At 44.0% G+C, this 19,478-nt stretch overlaps 2 protein-coding genes across 11 annotated transcripts in view; one reads left to right on the top strand and one right to left on the bottom strand.

Annotated features, from left to right (window-relative positions):
- Nucleotides 1-7,208, top strand: part of LOC138638492 (arf-GAP domain and FG repeat-containing protein 1-like) — a 78,375-nt gene extending 71,167 nt beyond the window's left edge. For 4 of the 8 annotated variants that reach the window (XM_069727829.1, XM_069727827.1, XM_069727825.1 and 1 more), the window contains 3 exons: nt 4,608-4,775; nt 4,863-4,954; nt 6,436-7,208. In XM_069727829.1, the coding sequence (XP_069583930.1) occupies nt 4,608-4,775; nt 4,863-4,954; nt 6,436-6,495 (320 nt within the window). In that variant the 3' untranslated portion in view covers nt 6,496-7,208. The remainder of the gene's footprint in view (nt 1-4,607; nt 4,776-4,862; nt 4,955-6,435) is intronic. The other 4 variants (XM_069727830.1, XM_069727833.1, XM_069727826.1 and 1 more) reach the window with 1 other exon arrangement.
- A 120-nt stretch (nt 7,209-7,328) lies between these two features.
- The window catches only part of SLC19A3 (solute carrier family 19 member 3), a 53,041-nt gene continuing 40,891 nt past the window's right edge, over nt 7,329-19,478 (bottom strand). The window contains exons 3-5 of one of the 3 annotated variants that reach the window (XM_069727835.1): nt 18,770-18,962; nt 11,419-11,571; nt 7,329-10,011 (exon numbers count right to left, since the gene is read on the bottom strand). In XM_069727835.1, coding sequence (XP_069583936.1) covers nt 9,942-10,011; nt 11,419-11,571; nt 18,770-18,962 — 416 coding nt within the window. In that variant the 3' untranslated portion in view covers nt 7,329-9,941. The remainder of the gene's footprint in view (nt 10,012-11,418; nt 11,572-18,769; nt 18,963-19,478) is intronic. The other 2 variants (XM_069727834.1, XM_069727836.1) reach the window with 2 other exon arrangements.

Raw genomic sequence — 19,478 nt, 5'->3', positions numbered from 1 at the left:
TGCGCTTAGTAACCCGATGTTTACCCTGGTTACCAGCGTAAACGTAAAAAAAAAAAAACACTACATACTTACATTCCGGTGTCTGTCCTCCGGCGCTGTGCTTTCCTGCACTGTCAGCGCCGGCCAGCCGGAAAGCAGAGCACAGCGGTGACGTCACCGCAGTGCTTTACAGCTGGCCGGCGCTCACAGCCAGTGCAGGAAAGCACAGCGCCGGGGGACAGACACCGGAATGTAAATATGTAGTGTTTGTGTTCTTGTTTTTTTACGTTTACGCTGGTAACCAGGGTAAACATCGGGTTACTAAGCGTGGCCCTGCGCTTAGTAACCCGATGTTTACCCTGGTTACCAGTGAAGACATCGCTGAATCGGCGTCACACACGCTGATTCAGCGATGTCTGTGGGAGATCCAGCGACGAAATAAAGTTCTGGACTTTCTGCTCCAACCAACGATGTCACAGCAGGATCCTGATCGCTGCTGCCTGTCAAACACAACGATATCGCTATCCAGGATGCTGCAACGTCACAGATCGCTAGCGATATCGTTCAGTGTGACGGTACCTTTACTGTATTATCTCTTCACAAGGTCGGTGTCTGGACAGTGGGGATCCTACTGCTGGCATTCTTAGAAATCACAAGAAGGCTGTCCTGAGTCCCACGTGTTAATGGCTCAGTGGTTGAACATGTAAAATACTTTGCTGGAAATGGCTGATTGCTGCACTCTATCCCCAGCAGTCTTATACTGTTGAGTGGAGCTTGCCACTTGCTCCATTCAGTCAGGGAACTCGAGGACCCCCTTCTTGTGATCAGCAGGCATCCAAGTACGAAGACTCCCACTAAAGTGATAAGTGTTGATCATGGGCTAACCTCATTGAACGGTTATTCCCAAATGTGCACGTTATCCATAGAATAGTAGATAACTCGCTGATCGCTGGGGAGAGCGGGGGGCTGACTGCTAGGAGCCCCATCAATCCTGAGACCTGGGCCCCATCGAGTGGAGATGAGAAAGCTATATATTATTCATTGTGTTTGGGATTGTCTAGAAAACCAAGCGCTGTGCTTGGAGGTTTCAGAGCCTCAATCCTAGGATCGCTGGGGTTTTCAATGGTCAGACTCCCGCAATCAGAACGTTCTTCCCCGTGCAAAGGATGGGAGATAACTTGCGATTTTTGAATACCATTTGAAGGTAATCTGCCGTCATGTTTTTGCTGTGTTCTGAGAGCGGCGTGATGTTAGAACAGAGACTCTAATTCCAGTGATGTGTCACTCACTAGTTTGAGTGTTTCTGTTTGAGTAAATTCAGTGTTTCTTCAGTTGGAAACGATCACTGCAGGACAAGCTGCCTCGTGCCTTCTAGTCCAACCCTGCCCCCACCGCTGATAGGAAGCTTTCTAGGTACAGTATGCACAAAGCTTCCTATCAGCAGTGTGGGCAGGGTTATACAGGCTCAGCATTCCCAGCTCTGCTAGATCTGCAGCTGAGAACACCGTGATTCAACCTCAACTGCTGCACTCGGTCAACTATCTGGGTCCGAGCTCATGCTGCTCTCAGATTACATGGCAGAAACCTGCTGACAGATCCCCTTTACTGTGTCTTTGCAGCTGCGCTGCACTCTGCAGAGTTTGTCTCCTTAGTATGTAGATCTGACTGCACTCAGTTTCTGATGGCTAATGCTCCCTGCAATGTCTCAGTTTTCTTTCCAAGGGCATTCCCAGTCTTCCCATTCGCATGCCAGACTATAAACACAGGTGATCGTCTCGTGTTTCTACCCAGGATTTCCTGTTGCAATTCCCTATGTTTCATTCCCTGTGTGTGGAAACGTATGAGCATGCACCTGTCTGAATAGGTCGTAGTCTACTGGAGCGATTCTTTATTTTGTTGTGATCTGTATTTTTTTTTTGTCTGTGTGAATTCCTTTAGATAAATGCTTTCCACCTCTGTCTGCGCTGAGCATTGACCCGTTCACATTGTGCATGTTTGTAAGGGTCTAGGTTGTGCTTGTGATGTAGCGTTATAGCATTTACTGTAAAGCGGTCACTCATACGGCGCATTGTGCCAAGACCAGAAATGTTTGCAGTTCACGGCGCCATTGTTCTCCTCTTCCCCGTGTTTGTGGATGACATTGGCTCGGCCTCTGGGTGTCATACAGCAGCCACAATCACATGGTAGTGTGAGGGGCCGCTTGTGTCTTTCTCTGCTATGAAACCACTTCTTATGTCATTTCTAATGTCACAAACAAGGAGGTGACTCCATAATTAGGATTACCACCGCTCCCTGGTTTTGTATGGATAGACTGCAACCAAGCGAGCACTGGAAGAGGCTGCACAATTATCCTTGTAGAATGAAAACTACTTTTCAGACAGTTATTGTTTTACACTCGTAAAAAAAAAAAAATTATATATATATATATATATATATATATATATATATATATTTATTTTCATTCACTCACTTATGGGGTGGTCCTAAGGCGAATTAATTTTTCTCCTAACTCCCTATGTATCTGCTATTGTATTTTTTTCCTTTCTATTTCTGGTCTGATGACGATTGGTTTGTGTCACCAGTGCATGCTGGGATACTCAAAATGAAGCGCCAGCACAGCGGGGAGGTAGTCGCACCTGTTTCAGGGACTGAGAGGTGTCACTATACCCGGCAGAGACCAGTGACATCGTCTTAGGAGACGGCGATGGCTCATGCACCACCATTTATAATGACACCGCTCTGCTGCTGGCTTATTACTTTTCATCTAAGCTGACAACAGACCGCAGCCTGCACTGTGCACAGGTTGAGACACTAGGCACAGGGCAGGGACCCCCTAAAACTGTCACCACTGCCTCTGTCCCCCGATGACGCTTTATTTCCGTATCCCAGCATGCACTGGTGATACTCAAATGAATCCTCATCAGACGGGAAATAAAAAATATATAAAGTAAAACATTTGTTGGTGTACAGGGTGGGCCATAATGTTCTGTGTAAACTGAGGGTCCTGTTCCAGTTTTTGTTTTGCCCATTCTAAACAAAAATGGAGCAGGACCCTCAGTTTACACAGAACATTATGGCCCACCCTGTACACCAACAAATGTATTTTTTTGTTTTCATTCATATGGATACACCTAAATAACCTAGGAATGGTGACAGTTTTCTTGTGCTGGGTGTCTTGCATTGAAATCTGCTGCAGTGACCCGGGTACTGCGTTCACCAGACATCAACACAATTTCTATCCGCTCCTCACGTGTTATCCTCTGCGACATGTCAATGGCTGTAAACAAAGAGAAACTTGTAAATAACTCATGAAAGAATAAAGTTACGTTAAAACCAAGCACACCATTGTGTTTCTTGCGAAATTCTCCATAAGTTTGATGTGTCACATGACCCTCTTCCCATTGGAAAAAATAAAGTTGGATCCAAAATGGCCGACTTCAACATGGCCGCCATGGTCACCACCCATCTTGAAAAGTTTTCCCCCTCCAATATACTAAAGTGCCACAAACAGGAAGCTGATATCAACAACCTTTCCCATTTTATTTAGGTGTACCCATATAAATGGCCCACCCTGTAGTTAAAGAACGGTAGGGGAATTTGTAAAGCAGGTATATTAGAAAATAGCTCAGGTAATGGGACTAATTAGATAGGGAGCTAGGAGATAAATGATCGTGCCATTGGACCACCCCGTTAAATCTTTCTTTTTTTTTTTTTTTTTTTTTTTATACAAATTTGATGCAGAAAATTGCATGAAAAACTGGGCCAAATTGTTTGGAACAGGTCTTGCAAAATAAAAATACACAAAAAAAACCCCAAACTATGGCCCGGCCTTGCCTTTACTGCCTGCAGAGGCCCCTGGACTGGTCCCTTGCTGATGTCGGTGCAGGCTGTGATCTCTGATTAGCGGCTATTTGGCTGCAGTGATTTTTTTTTTTTAATAAATTGAGATGGAATATGTTTGGTGCACTTTCCTTTGTGGGCTCACCCGTAATTCCTTATTATAGATGTTGGTGGGAACCCTTTGCTAGCTAGTAATTAAATCACATTTTTTTTTATCAATATACGATGTATAAAAGAAACATTCATTATTTTTTTTAAACAATTTTGTGGATGAATTTGACAAAAAAAGGTATTTAGGCATCATATATTCTTAACTTATTATGAAAATTGGATTTATTTAACTTTATTTTAAACAGGTATTTTTAACAGGAATTTTGTTAATCTTTCGTTGATTAATTTCAGTAGCGAACAGAGCCCATTTTTACATAGCAGAACGCCAAATTCCCCACATAGGCCAAGATGTAAAGAATGACCTGCTGCAGCCACCACTAGAGGGAGCTAATTCCGTATCGCAAGCAGTATGCTCCCTCTAGTGGTGACTGTGTGAAATACATTAATAGAAAGTAACTGCGTACATGTCACCAACCCAGCCATCAGCTCAATGTGTTCGCGTTAGTGGCAGTAGTCTTACCTCCCTCCGTTTCATCCAGCTTGGTAAAGTTCTAGACTGTTTTATTATTATTTATTAGGGACTTCCACGCTCATAAAAGTACCTTTATGAGTCCTGGCTTGGGCATCTGCTGCTCTCTTATGCGTCCTAATGTATCTATTGGTTGTATCTGAAACAGCTTCTTTTGGAACAGCCTCGCTAAGCATGCCCGCTGGTTTCGGGACATCGGCACCCTACAGTCTTCCTACCAGCTATAGCGGCTCTTTTCATCAGCCGGCATTCCCCCCTCAGACGGCCTTCCCCCAACAGACTGCTTTCTCCCAGCAACCTAATGGGAATATACAAGGTACTGTATGAGCTTCAGCAACAGTCAATGGACTCCAGCTCCCTGCAATATCTTTATTTGTTTCCTCTGTCTTTTCTTTTCTGTAAGGAGCTGGTTTTGGTGTTTTTGGTCCAGCAAAGTCAGTGGTTACTCCATTTGGCCAGGTTGCAGCCCCTGCAGTCTCTAGTAATCCTTTCATGGTAAGTGTTTCCTCTCCATCGATGCACTTTGAAGAACGTTTTTTACGCCGTTTGTTTCTGTATCTTCATTCACTTTAGTATTGGGACATAGTAGGAGGAACATTAAATTCCCGCAATCCTACATTTGTGCTATTATAGCCTACCTATAGGATACAGTGTGACGTCCTGATCCCTGCTGGTTCTAAGAATGGTCATCTGAAGACCCCCATGTGAATCGGGTCGAGGTCCGGTATGCTTCATCCTCTTGTAGACTGCCTGGCACAGCCATGTACTTGGCTTTTTCTGGCAGTCCTGCAGAGAATGAATGGAGTGGAGGTACACATGCTTGACTCATAAGTCAGGGCCCCATTTTTGTGATTTGCGTTTGTCCCAGTGATCTTGAAGATCTCAATCCTACAGATAAGGGATAACATCAAAACTTGGCTCAAACCTCTAAAAAGAGATGGATTGATATAAAAAACCTTGACCATTTTAACCAAAAAGGTTTCTGTACAGCAAACCGTGCAAGTTTATTAAGGGTACCGTCACACAACGATATCGTTAACGATATTGTTGCTTTTTGTGACGTAGCAACGATATCGTTAACTAAATCGTTGTGTGACAGCGACCAACGATCAGGCCCCTGCTGGGAGATCGTTGGGGAAAGTCCAGCACTTTATTTTGTCGCTGGATCTCCCGCTGACATCGCTGAATCGGCGTGTGTGACGCCGATTCAGTGATGTCGTCACTGGTAACCAGGGTAAACATCGGGTTACTAAGCGCAGGGCTGCGCTTAGTAACCCGATGTTTACCCTGGTTACCGTTGTAAATGTAAAAAAACAAACACTACATACTTACCTTCCGGTGTCTGGTCAGGTCCCTCGCCTTCAGCTTCCCGCACTGACTGGTGAGCGCCGGCCGGCCGTAAAGCAGAGCACAGCGGTGACGTCACCGCTGTACTTTACGGCTGGCGCTCAGTCAGTGCTGGAAGCTGAAGGCGAGGGACCTGACCAGACACCGGGAATGTAAGTATGTAGTGTTTGTTTTTTTACATTTACAACGGTAACCAGGGTAAACATTGGGTTACTAAGCGCGGCCCTGCGCTTAGTAACCTGATGTTTACCCTGGTTACCGGCATCGTTGGTCGCTGGAGAGCGGTCTGTGTGACAGCTCTCCAGCGACCAAACAGCGACGCTGCAGCGATCGACATCGTTGTCGGTATCGCTGCAGCGTCGCTTATTGTGACGGTACCTTAAGTCCTGTGATCACAGCAGCAAAGGCACCAATTTAAAGGGAACCTGTCACCCTTTATTGTCATATATCAACTAAAAGTATCATGCGCACTTATGTCTTCTGCTGTCCCCTCAGTAGGGCAAAGCACAGAGCTGCGATCTCACCCGGCAATGTGGGTGGCGCAGATATTGTCAGTGACCATTGTCCATTAAAAGAATATCAGATTGGTTTTCCGATCCATGACTTTCTTTTTTTCTTCCTTTTTGCAGGCCGGGGCACCCTCGGGACAGTTTCCAGCAGGAAGTTCATCGACAAATCCTTTCTTATAGCCTTAGACTCACACAGGAGCTTACCAGGCATCACCGTACATGTACTGCCTCTTGCACTGTTTGTCTTGTTTGACCAGCGTAAGCTTTAAACACAGGGAGTTCTTTCAGAGCCGCAACTATAGTTTTTTTTTTTTTTTTTTTGTATTTAAACAAAAAAAAAAAAACGAAGAAAAACAAGGTAATATGTGCAATTGGGAAGCCTTTTCTTTATCATTCGATCCTTTGACTGCCTAGAAGTGTTTGGCAGCCAATGGGCTAATTGAGGGCATATCATGTATATTAAATTTGGTAAGTTATTGCAGATCCCATATTCATTAAGCTGCAGTACTGTATGTATATATATATATATATTTTTTTTTTTTTCTTAGGGACTAGATAATTATTCATATCAGTATTTCTAACTCCTAACACTTTATGCTATGTGGAAGAGCAAAGTGGGTCTGCGAGTCCACCGTGTAACTGAAAAAGAATTCAATAATTTTAGCAATTTGGCTTAAAGGGATGTGGGAGTTCAATGTTCGATGAAAACGTATCAATTTTATTCACTGAAAAAAAATGGAAACAATCCCACAAACATTTATTTTTTCCCAATAAAGCTATTCATTTCTATACGCCTAAAAATCTCCATACTGAGGATTCATTTCTGCCTAATAAAGCTAATGATGTTTTGCTACACTTTGCAGGTGAAAAAATATTAAAATATTAGAAAAATGTTGGATGTGTGATACATTTTTTTTTTTTTGGTAGCATATGATTAACAGTGCTCCTTCAAGTTACAGTACTAAAGGGGCTGTAAATTACCTTAAGGGTCTCATACACATGAGATGTCAATCGAGCGATGAATGGTCGTTTATACGAGACGTCATTTACAGAATCGCACCATACACGTCCAATTACATTGCACAAATATTTAAGGCCACGTTCGCACGTTCAGTATTTAGTCAGTATTTACATCAGTATTTGTAAGCCAAAACAAGGAGAGCAACAGTCAGAGGAAAAGTATAATAGAAACATATGCACCACTTCTGTATTTATCACCCACTCCTGGTTTTGGCTTACAAATACTGACAGAAAATAATAACAAAATACTGATCACTGTAGACGTTCAATATTCTAAACTTAATACACCCAAAGGCCGAACTACAAATACCAGTTCGTTTTTTTTCCAAATGATCAGCACATCCACTATTGCCCGTGGCAAAATGTGTTATGTAGGGGCAAATTTTTATCTAAATGTCAGATCAGGTGGGTGAATCTGCCTACACAACCCCTTAATCAATTTCAGGATGACCATTTGTAAGCTTAAAGGGAATCTCAGCGCAGCATAATATTGGGCAAGAAATCCTGATTCCAGCGCTATGCCACTTATTAGGCTGTGTTGTAGTTCTGATAGAATCCCCATTTGATGTAGTGGTGCTAAGTATAACCCCGCCCACACCCCTCCCTGATTGGCAGCTTCATGTGTACACTTAATCAGTGGTGTGGGCGGAGTTAGAGATTAGCTGGACTGCTGGGCATGTGAGATATAGTCCTGTACTGATAATCTCCTGCTGATTAACACTGTATTGAAACTACAGTACACAACCTAATAAGTGACACATCCCTGGAATCAGGCTCTTGTGGCCTATATTATGCTGCTCTCAGATTAAATAGAAAAAAAACTGCTGATAGATTCCCTTTTAGAGGGGTATTCCGTAGTTTTGCAACTTTTGAAAGCCTTTAATGCCACTTTTGTGGCATAAAAGCTTTTGAATCAGCTGCAAAAGTTTTTATTGCAAGGGAATAACCACAGATCGAAAAAGCAAGTAAACTGCGAATTTGCTTATTTTCATGTTGTCTATTTGAAGCAATTTAAGAACTTGAGAACACCCCTTTAATACATTGAAACCATTGCTCTATAGAAAACTAGTAATTGGTTTTAAAGCCACAAAAATGTAACCCAAAATAAAAAAGAAAATGTAAGTAAAAAAGGTAACTAATGGATTTAGCAAGTTCTTACATAAAAAAGGTTAGATATATGTGATGCGTGCTCTAGAAGTCACTTTTTCTGTCGAGGACGAGAGCATCTTCAGGGTCCTGTAGATCACACAGTATACCAAAAAAATAAAATCTAGCCGAACACCCCGGTCCCCATTTGTATTGATGGGCAGGTGAAACGGGTAAAGGGCAGTACCCCAATGTACTGTAGAGAGGCGCTACTCGCAGTAATGCAGGCGATCCACCAGTGAAATACCCATGGTATGCAGAGTCTGTGCCATTATGTATACATGTGATTTCAGGCTACAATGGTTTAGCAAGATTTCTCTTTTTGCCTTTTCCATTAATATTCTGGTTGTAACCTACATTATGTGACAGTGTCATTTACATGTCACACTTTTAGGTCCAGCGTATATTGACTTTGTATGAGAAAGTAAAATTTGCTTTCTTCCTTTTGTTCTACGATCTTCTGCACCGCAGTAACAAAAGTGGAGGCCACAATTTTCCTGGAAGATTACAAGACGGCACATTCCACCAACAGCAATTTGTGACATTAGTAATGCCTATTGCGCACAGACGTGTGCATTCTCCTGTACAGCAAGGCACGATATAGACATAGCAATGTCAATGATGGCGGCATAGGACAGGGGTCAGGGCTGTGAAGTCAGCAAGAAAAGGAATTGGTGACTTTATTTTTCCACAGTCTGATTTGTGTTCTACCCGAGTTAACAATAATTAACAAATTTACTGTAGTAAAACGATCACTAATCTATATTATATTTTACAGGTATCAAGAGAAACCTGCAAATTGATATAAAAAATATATCAACATTTCTAAAAATGTTAATTAATATTAAAGGATACAGCTTTTTTTTTTTGTTTTTTGTTTTTTTGTTTTCTAGTTCTGCTGACTCTGACTCCACAGCCCTGACTTTAAAGAGAAAAAACAAACTGCAATATCGCACAAAAAGTGTAACGTACTGGGATAAGCTGTTATCTGAGCATACACCGGTGCTAACTCGGGGTCTTTGGGGTGCACGAATAATATGTTCGAGTGTCTGCGGCTGCATTTCTTGCAGCTGTTGAATCGGCAATCTGCATGTGTTGTGGCTGTTGAACAGCTGTGGGGACTCCATCATATTTTTTGAGCATACCGAAGACACTCTATTAGCACCCGAGCATGCTCAGATAACACTTTATCCAAGCACATTCGCTCATCACTAATCTTTAGCACAAAAATCTTTATCATCTCCTCATTCTCCACCAAACAATTTAGGCCCCAGTTTCTCCATTTTTGTCTCTGTACAGTAACACCCCTGTAATCCGTGATGTGCGTGTTCTGTCCCAGGGCACAGTCACCGCCTGATGCTCCTGATCATGAGATTCCGCAGTCCTTCAAGTCCATTAAAAATTAGTCTCCGCTTTCATTTCTTGACCCGGGGTATTTTCCTTCTTTTTGTGATATGATATTAAAATGTACAAACTCCTGATGAGGAAAATTCCCGCAATGACTGCAAAGTAACTTCCATACACCAGAAACTGAAGAAGGAAACAAAATAATGAGTGATGTGAGCTCCTAGGTGCATTCGGGAACTTTATAATTCAAAGATCAAAGGACTATAGACATTACAGGTCAGATGCTCTATTGGAATTTTAATATTAATGACTGATTAAAGAGGTAGTTTGAAATAGAAATCAATTTTCATCCTATATGTTTATTCAATTCAAAAATAGTTTAGATTATGGCATTCAGTAAAGTATCAGAGTGGTGCTGGTCTCTGCACACCTGGCATTGTGAAAGCACACAGTGACAGTGCACTCTGTTGCCGGTTCTTTACTGCTGATCTGAGCTGGCTGGAGAGTGCACTGTCATTGTGCACATGGGACCAGCCCTTGAAACGAGCATCACTGATGGCGCTTTGTTTCTGGGAGGAGGCAGGGGCTGTGTCAGTGACCGCAGCCCCTGATTATGCTTCATTTGAGTATCCCAGCATGCATTGGGGTTCTCAAATGAAGCATCATCAAAAAGGAAGCGGGGGGAAAAATGATAAGCAGATAGTGTAGATTGGGACTTGAATGGCACAAAGCTGCAATAACCCAGTACATACTTAAGGTACCGTTACACTAAACGATTTACCAACGATCACGACCAGCGATACGACCTGGCCGTGATTGTTGGTAAGTCGTTGTGTGGTCGCTGGAGAGCTCTCACACAGACAGCTCTCCAGCGACCAACGATGCCGAAGTCCCCTGGTAACCAGGGTAAACATCGGGTTACTAAGCGCAGGGCCGCGCTTAGTAACCTGATGTTTACCCTGGTTACCAGTGTAAATGTAAAAAAAAAAAAAAAAAACACTACATACTTACATTCCGGTGTCTGTCACGTCCCCCGGCGTCAGCTTCCCGCACTCACTGTGTCAGCGCCAGCCGGCCGTAAAGCAGAGCGGTGACGTCACCGCTGTGCTTTACGGCCGGCGCTCACAGTCAGTGCGGGAAGCTGAAGGCGAGGGACGTGACAGACACCGGAATGTGAGCATGTACTTTTTTTTTTTTTACTTTTACAATGGTAACCAGGGTAAATATCGGGATACTAAGCGTGGCCCTGCACTTAGTAACCCGATATTTACCCTGGTTACCAGTGAACACATCGCTGGATCGGCGTCACACGCCGATTCAGCGATGACAGCGGGTGATCAGCGACCAAAAAAAAGGTCCTGATCATTCCCCAGCGACCAACGATCTCCCAGCAGGGGCCTGATCGTTGGTCGCTGTCACACAGAACAATTTTGTTAACGATATCGTTGCTACGTCACAAAAAGCAACGATATAGTTAACGATATCGTTATGTGTGACGGTACCTTTAATGTATCACATGCTGAAAATTTGGAGCAGTGTACACAATGAAGGTTGATCACACACATTTATGTGTCACTGTGAAAATAAGACCTGGTAAGAACCTGGGTGATGATGTCCAGTCCTAGGCCTCTACCGTCCACTACAATTATTGTAATTATGGTCTGAAGCGCAAGTGCAACAAATGTGTTCATTCCAAACATCAGGGCGTAGCGCTCCATACTCAGGTTTACAGCAATCTGGAATCTGAAAGTCAACACATTCAGGTTACGTAAATCTCACTTCTGGTTTTTGGGTTTCCCGTGAATCACTGAAAAGTAGTCAGAAACAGCACATGGTTAATCAGGGAAACTGTTCTGATATATTAGTATATAAACGTCCTGCAGCCGGCACATGTAGTGTCATCAGAATAACACCCACTTTGCTTCAGATGCTCATCACTAGGGTTGAGCGACCTTGACTTTTTTAGGGTCGAGTCGGGTTTCGCGAAACCCGACTATCTGAAAAGTCGAGTCGAGTGAAATCGGCCGACTGTGGCGAAAAGTCGAGGATCGACCGAAACACGAAACCCTATGCAAAGTCAATGGGATTTTTTTTTTTTCTCTCTCTCTCTCAACTGAAAAGCTAGTGTTACACATTGCAAATCGCTACAGCGCAAAAGCGACAACATAGCGATATGCGTCCACGCCCCTAAGACCTATGTCATCACTCTGCCCACGCTCCTTCATTGGCTGAAAAAATGGCGCCAAGCGCGTCATACGAAACGCGACTTTGGCGCGAAAGTCGCGTACCGCATGGCCGACCCCACACAGGGATCGGGACGGGTTTCATGAAACCCGACTTTGCCAAAAGTCGGCGACTTTTGAAAATGAACGATCTGTTTTCGCTCAACCCTACTCATCACCATTGCAGTCACTACTGGTCCTTTTACCAAGCAAATGTCTCCACCTAGTGGAACGAAAGATGTACTGTTCCCTGCGTCGCTATAGAGCTTTCCATATAAATATTTAGTGACTCTGTGATGTGTGAACTAGAAACAGAATACAATAAGCAGGACCCAGATTCCACATCTCGTGGATGCATCCCAGAAACAGCTCTCAAAACGTCACAGCATTCAGTGCAGTATGCACACCTTATACGGACCCTTCAATGTGTATTAAAACTAACTGAAATAATAATTTAAAGAAACTTTTCATAATAAACTAAAGTATGTGTATTTTCACCTTTTTTTTTTTTTTTTTTAACATCCCTTCAACATCACAGCATAAAGAGATGAATTTCTGCTCTTCAATTTTTTTTTTAATATAGCACACAAAAAAAAAACTATCATGGAGGTCAATAAGCCAAAGTACTGAGCAGTGTAGATGTGAATCCAGCTCTGGGGTGAACGCATTTTTCTGTGTCCCTCAATCTGTTTCCTGACTCCTCTCATTGAGTATAATGGGTGCATCGTGACACCTCATGGCATTGTGAGATGGATCTGAGCAGTTTTTTGTGGGATAATAAGATCAAGAGTAGAGAGGAGCGAATTTGATCGGGTCAAGGTTTATTTGGCAAGCTATAGCGCTTATCGAATAAGCTGCAGCGGGAACCCGGATACCTGGCGCGTGCCGGCTGATCGTGTCATGGCTGTGTGACAGTCACAGCACATGTATGGAGAACCTGTGTGTTGGGCGCGCTGCATGAATATATTGTGCCTGTCACACAGCCATGACACATGCAGCTGCGGAGCCGAACACCTGATTAGCAGGAGCGCTCCAGGTATCCGGGTTCTCGCTGCAGCTTATTCGGTAAGTGCAATAGCTTGTGGAATAAACCCTGACCAGATCAAATTCGCTCATCTCTAGTCAAGAGGTAAAGGGTGGAGGAGAAGTGTCAAAAGTGGGGAAGGGCGCGCATTTTTCTAAGGGCTTCTCACTTGCATGAAATACGGCCGAGTCTCGCAGGTTAAAACCCGGCTCAGACGCCGGCACTCCGGAGCGGAGCGTGCGGCCGCACATTAATACATGGAGCCGCACGCTCCGCTCCCAAGTGCCGGCGTCTGAGCCGGGTTTTAACCTGCGAGACTCGGCCGTACTTCACGCAAGTGAGAAGGAGCCCTAAGTTGTACTATTGATTTATGCAAAGTTTGTGGAAAATATCCATTGAATGAACTAATGAATGGGAGATGGATTTAGTGACAATAGTCAGGAAGATTAGACTTTTACATTCAAGGTAAATTTTTCCTGACAAAAGGCCCACTGTAAAAAAAAAAATCTATTTAATCAGGTTTTGGCAGAAAAAAATGCTGTAAAGCCTGATACCTTTTGTGTTTTTTGGCGCAGATTTTCAGCGTTTTATCACCACCCATTACTTTCAGTGGGTGAAAAATGCTGAAAGAGACATGCTCTATTATGCAAAAAATCATGCAAAACATAGAATGCTGATGACAAAAAAAACAAACACAATGTTTGTGCATGAGATTTCTGATATCTCATACTTTGCTGGTGTAAAAGGCAGCTGAAATTTTGCGCTAAAACAGTGTGAAGAGAGCCTTAAGGTACCGTCACACTAAGCGACGCTGCAGCGATACCGACAACAATCCTGATCGCTGCAGCGTCGCTGTTTGGTCGCTGGAGAGCTGTCACACAGACCGCTCTCCAGCGACCAACGATCCTGAAGTCCCCGGGTAACCAGGGTAAACATCGGGTAACTAAGCGCAGGGCCGCGCTTAGTAACCCGATGTTTACCCTGGTTACCATCCTAAAAGTAAAAAAACAAACGCTACATACTTACCTAACGCTGTCTGTCCTCGGCGCTCTGCTTCTCTGGTCTGGCTGTGAGCGCTGGTCAGCCGGAAAGCAGAGAGGTGACGTCACCGCTCTGCTTTCCGGCCGCTGTGCTCACAGCCAGACCAGAGAAGCAGAGCGCCGAGGACAGACAGCGGTAGGGAAGTATGTAGCGGTTGTTTTTTTTACTTTAACGATGGTAACCAGGGTAAACATCGGGTTACTAAGCGCGGCCCTGCGCCAAGGCAAACAGCTGCCAAGGCAAACAGGATCATGGGGTGCATTAAAAGAGGTCTGGATACACATGATGAGAGCATTATACTGCCTCTGTACAAATCCCTAGTTAGACCGCACATGGAGTACTGTGTCCAGTTTTGGGCACCGGTGCTCAGGAAGGATATAATGGAACTAGAGAGAGTACAAAGGAGGGCAACAAAATTAATAAAGGGGATGGGAGAACTACAATACCCAGATAGATTAGCGAAATTAGGATTAGTTAGTCTAGAAAAAAGACGACTGAGGGGCGATCTAATAACCATGTATAAGTATATAAGGGGACAATACAAATATCTCGCTGAGGATCTGTTTATACCAAGGAAGGTGACGGGCACAAGGGGGCATTCTTTGCGTCTGGAGGAGAGAAGGTTTTTCCACCAACATAGAAGAGGATTCTTTACTGTTAGGGCAGTGAGAATCTGGAATTGCTTGCCTGAGGAGGTGGTGATGGCGAACTCAGTCGAGGGGTTCAAGAGAGGCCTGGATGTCTTCCTGGAGCAGAACAATATTGTATCATACAATTAGGTTCTGTAGAAGGACGTAGATCTGGGGATTTATTATGATGGAATATAGGCTGAACTGGATGGACAAATGTCTTTTTTCGGCCTTACTAACTATGTTACTATGTTACAATGGTAACCAGGGTAAACATCGGGTTACTAAGCGCAGCCCTGCGCTTAGTAACCCGATGTTTACCCTGGTTACCCAGGGACTTCGGCATCGTTGGTTATATCGCTGCAGCGTCGCTAAATGTGACGGTACCTTTAGGCTTTGTTTTTTTAAGACCTGCCTAGAATATGCAACTTTCATTTATGGCAATGTCCCACTTCAAGCCAAAAAATTGATCAGAGCCCTTTTACCATCATTTTTTAGATTCGGCATAGGTACAAAAAGTGTTTTAAACGGGGTAAAAATGCTAGATTTGGTTCATGCATTTATAACAAGGAAATGTCACAAATTGAGCAAATTTTGGACTCAAAAGCGACGATAAATGACCTTACTCTTCGGTATGCAGGCAAATCCTGACGAGTGCCAAAAAGACACGCCGACATACGTCTGAGTAATAAGACACATATACATGTTTCTCAAATGTGCGGTGTTGTGTCTGCCGTGTCTAGTATAACTTAATCAGGCTGCTGATATGGCAGTGTGGTGCAGCTGGGGTATTGTAGGCTGTAGCCTTTTCCGAAGAATTTAATTATTATTTTTTTAATCTTAGGCTATGTGCACACACAGAATGGTCCTCTGCGGATTTTTCCGCAGCGGATTTCATAAATCCGCAGGGCAAAAACACTGCGTTTTTCCTGCGGATTTACCACAATTTTTGTGCGGATTCCACTGCGGTTTTACACCTGCGGTTTTCTATTATGGAGCAGTTGTAATACAGCTGCAGATTATGCACAAAGAATTGACATGCTGCGGAATGTAAACCGCTGCGTTTTCGGTTTCCCATAGGTTTACATTGTACTGTAAACTCATGGGAAACCGCTGCGGATTCACAGCAAAATCCGCATCGTGTGCACGGAGCCTTAAGCTTTGGATTTACGAAAGAGTACAAATGGTTTGGTTAGTATCAGGGCTGTGGAGTCAGTCGGAGCCCATTTTCATTATGTATACCCCTCCTCACATGTAAAGCGCCATGGAACAAATGGCGCTATAACAATAAATAATAATAATAATAATTTTGGTGGAGTCGGAGGTTTGGCTTACCAACTCCACAGCCCTAGTTAGTACAGGGAAACATGGGAGAAATCTAGGAGCTGGTTGTGAGGACCAGAGGTCTTATGAGGATTGGAGATTAAATGTGGAGATGTATGGAGGAGACAGGCTATGGACGGCTTTGCACGTCATTGTTCATGACTTTGAATGTTCTGGGCAGTCGGCAGTAGAGGTGTCGGTACATAGGAGCTGATCGGACTAAATTAGAATTTGCCCAATTGTGCAGATTTAATAAGAAATTTGAGCAAAGTTATTCTCTACAAATTGAATGTTCCTTATATGTAGGTTGTAAAAAAAAAAAAGATTATGCTTACCTCACTGCTAATCTGTTCCTCAATCCGGCGGCCTGCTGACCCATATTCAGAGGCCCTTCTTTTCCCCTTTGGTTGTCGCCTTCATTCTCTACGACAGCTTCACTCCTTGATGAGTCTTTCAGGTCAACAGGGCCTTGACGTTCACTGCACGCCATGCCGTCACAACATATATCATCACATGAGGTGCATTATCTGAGGGATGGCACAGCGCAGTGGCCTCTGAGGACTAGATAACCTGGAAGACCCATCCTGGAGTGTAGACACCGTAGACAATGCACGTGACTGCGAAAGCTGGAAAGGCTCTGATGGTCAGGCTGAAGAGTTGGTGGGACAAGTGAGTGGTGATGTATTATTTTTTTTGTTAACTGATAAGCAAAATTGCAAAAAAAAAAAAAGTTTTCTGGAGAATATAAATTTTTATAAGATTTGAGTAGATTTCAATTCCACTAAATTTTCTCCTTTCAAATTGGGGGCCAGTGAAGGGATTGGTGGCAGAGAAGTAACGAGGGGAGATATGCGGGAACTGTGAATTAGAAAAATCTATATATATAATTGTCTAAGGGTACTTCCGTCTCTGTCGGCAACATCCGTAATGGAAATCCCGCGTCGCTGATTGGTCTCACCAGCTGCCTGTCATGGCTGCCGCGACCGTCACAGTCCGATTAGTCCCTCCCCTACTCCCCTGCATTCAGTGCCCGGCGTCCGCTCCGTAATCCCCTCCAGTCACCGCTCACACAGGGTTAATGCCAGCGGTAACGGCCCGCGGTGTAACGCACTCCATTATCGCTGCTATTAACCCTGTGTGTCCCCAACTTTTTTACTATTGATGCTGCTTGTGCAGCATCAATAGTAAAAAGATGTAATGTTAAAAATAATTAAAAAACAAAAAACCTGATATTCTCAACTTCCGTCGTACGACGATGCGCTCGCGCCGGCCGCCATCTTCTATTCCCAGAGATGCATTGCAAAATTACCCAGAAGACTTAGCGGTCTCGCGAGACTGCTAAGTCATCTGGGTAATTTTGCAATGCATCCTGGGAACGGAAGATGGCGGCAGCCGCACGCACATCGCCGGAGTTTCGCTGGATCCCAGGGGGTAAGTATATAACTATTTTTTATTTTAATTATTTTTTTTAACAGGGATATGGTGCCCACACTGCTATATACTACATGGGCTGTGTTATATACCGCGTGGCTGCTATATACTATATGGGCAGTGTAATATACTCCGTGGGCTGTGTTCTATACTGCGTGCCCTGTGTTATATGTTACGTGGGCTGTGTTATATACTGCGTCGCCTGTGTTATATACTGCGTGGCTGCTAAATACTGCGTGGGCTGTGTGATATACTGCGTGGGCTGTGCTATATACTACGTGCCCTGTGTTATATACTGCGTGGCCTGTGTTATATACTACGTCGCCTGTGTTATATACTGCGTGGCTGCTATATACTGCGTGGGTTGTGTTATGTAGTATGTGGGCTGTGTTATATACTGTTTGGGCTGTGTTATATACTGCGTGGCCTGTATTAACGCATCGGGTATTCTACAATATGTATGTATGTATATAGCAGCCACATAGTATAAAGCACAGGCCACGTAGTATTTGCTATATACTCCGTGGCCTCTGCTATATACTATGTGGCTGCTATATACATACATACATCAATATTCTAGAATGCCCGATGCGTTAGAATCGGGACACCATCTAGTAGTGTTATATGGGAGCAGATGGTGATCTATGTGGAGATGATAAAGACACGCACTAATATTTTTGTTGACTCAAAATTGAGGACAGCAGATTATTGAAATGCTTTTAGTTGGTAAATGCTTGGATGTGTGGTTTGAAATACGGGGCAGAGTGATAGATCGGTCTGGTGGGGGACGTTGAAGGAGATGGTGGAAAGGAGATTTAGAAATTCAGTTGTCTCCACTTGTGGTAAAGGTACACTGCGGTCACAGTGTGAGGAGACCCCATTAGACCGCATTCAGACCTCTGGGAAACACTGTCCCAGTATTGACCACTATGTACCGATTGACTCCGGGTTTCCCGACCTGAACTTGACCGCCTCACAGGCCTGTAAAAGGCTGTTTGAATTTGGGGCAGGAGTTTGTTCATCACTGTCTGTACATGGACATATAAGTTCAATCTTAGGTCTAGTAGTTAGAGGGGTTATCCAGGCATCTAACATTGACCAAATAGTGTATGGAGTTGTGCTGTTCAGCTCCATTTACATGGGGCTGCTGCTGGAGCTAATAACAGCTGATCGATGGGTGTTGGGCATCGGATCCCCACTGATTTGATATTTATTTCCTAGCCTTAGAGTAAACCGTTTCCAGCATAGATTAATGTAGAAAGTTTACTTACGTGGCGACAGTGATGAGAAGCATGTACGAGGATTTGAAGATCAGGTAGCCGGCGTAGCACATCCAGATATTAATACTATAGTCCATGAGAAATAGGCTGCCAGCACTAACAGCTGAGAAGATGGCGAGGGCCAATTCTCCACTTAACTCCCAATTCACTTTTACATATCCAACCGAGAAAGAGGTGAGAGCACCTGATGGGAGACAATGTAATCTTCGTTAATCAGACATAATACAAGAGCACAATTGGCTGTGTCCTGACTAACCCCCATTATTTACCCATGGTTGCCATACAATGTCCTATTGTAGACCACTTCTCACTAATTAGGCTAGTTTCACACTAGCGTTTTGAGGAGCTGCGCACTTCCTCCGTGAAGCCCCACCCTCGGCTGCTAGCTCCGCCTACTTCTGCATGCGGCCGGCATGCGGCCTGCGTACCTATCTTTAACATTAGGTCTGCAGGTCGTGCCGCTGTATACGGATGCTTCCGCATGCGTCGTTTTGACGATGCGGAGAAAAAAAATTGCTACAAGCTGCTTTCTACGCTGGTCGCTGCATCGTCAAAACGACGCATGCGGAAGCATCCGCATACAGCGGCACGACCTGCGTACCTAATGTTAAAGATAGGTACTCTGGTCGCATGCTGGCTGCATGCAGAAGTAGGCGGAGCTAGCGGCGGAGGTGTGGCCGAGGGCACGGGGCTTCACGGA

The sequence above is a fragment of the Ranitomeya imitator genome, chromosome 5 (genome assembly GCF_032444005.1).
Source record: "Ranitomeya imitator isolate aRanImi1 chromosome 5, aRanImi1.pri, whole genome shotgun sequence".
Taxonomy (NCBI): Eukaryota; Metazoa; Chordata; class Amphibia; order Anura; family Dendrobatidae; genus Ranitomeya; species Ranitomeya imitator.
This window is presented reverse-complemented; position numbering and strand designations above follow the sequence as displayed.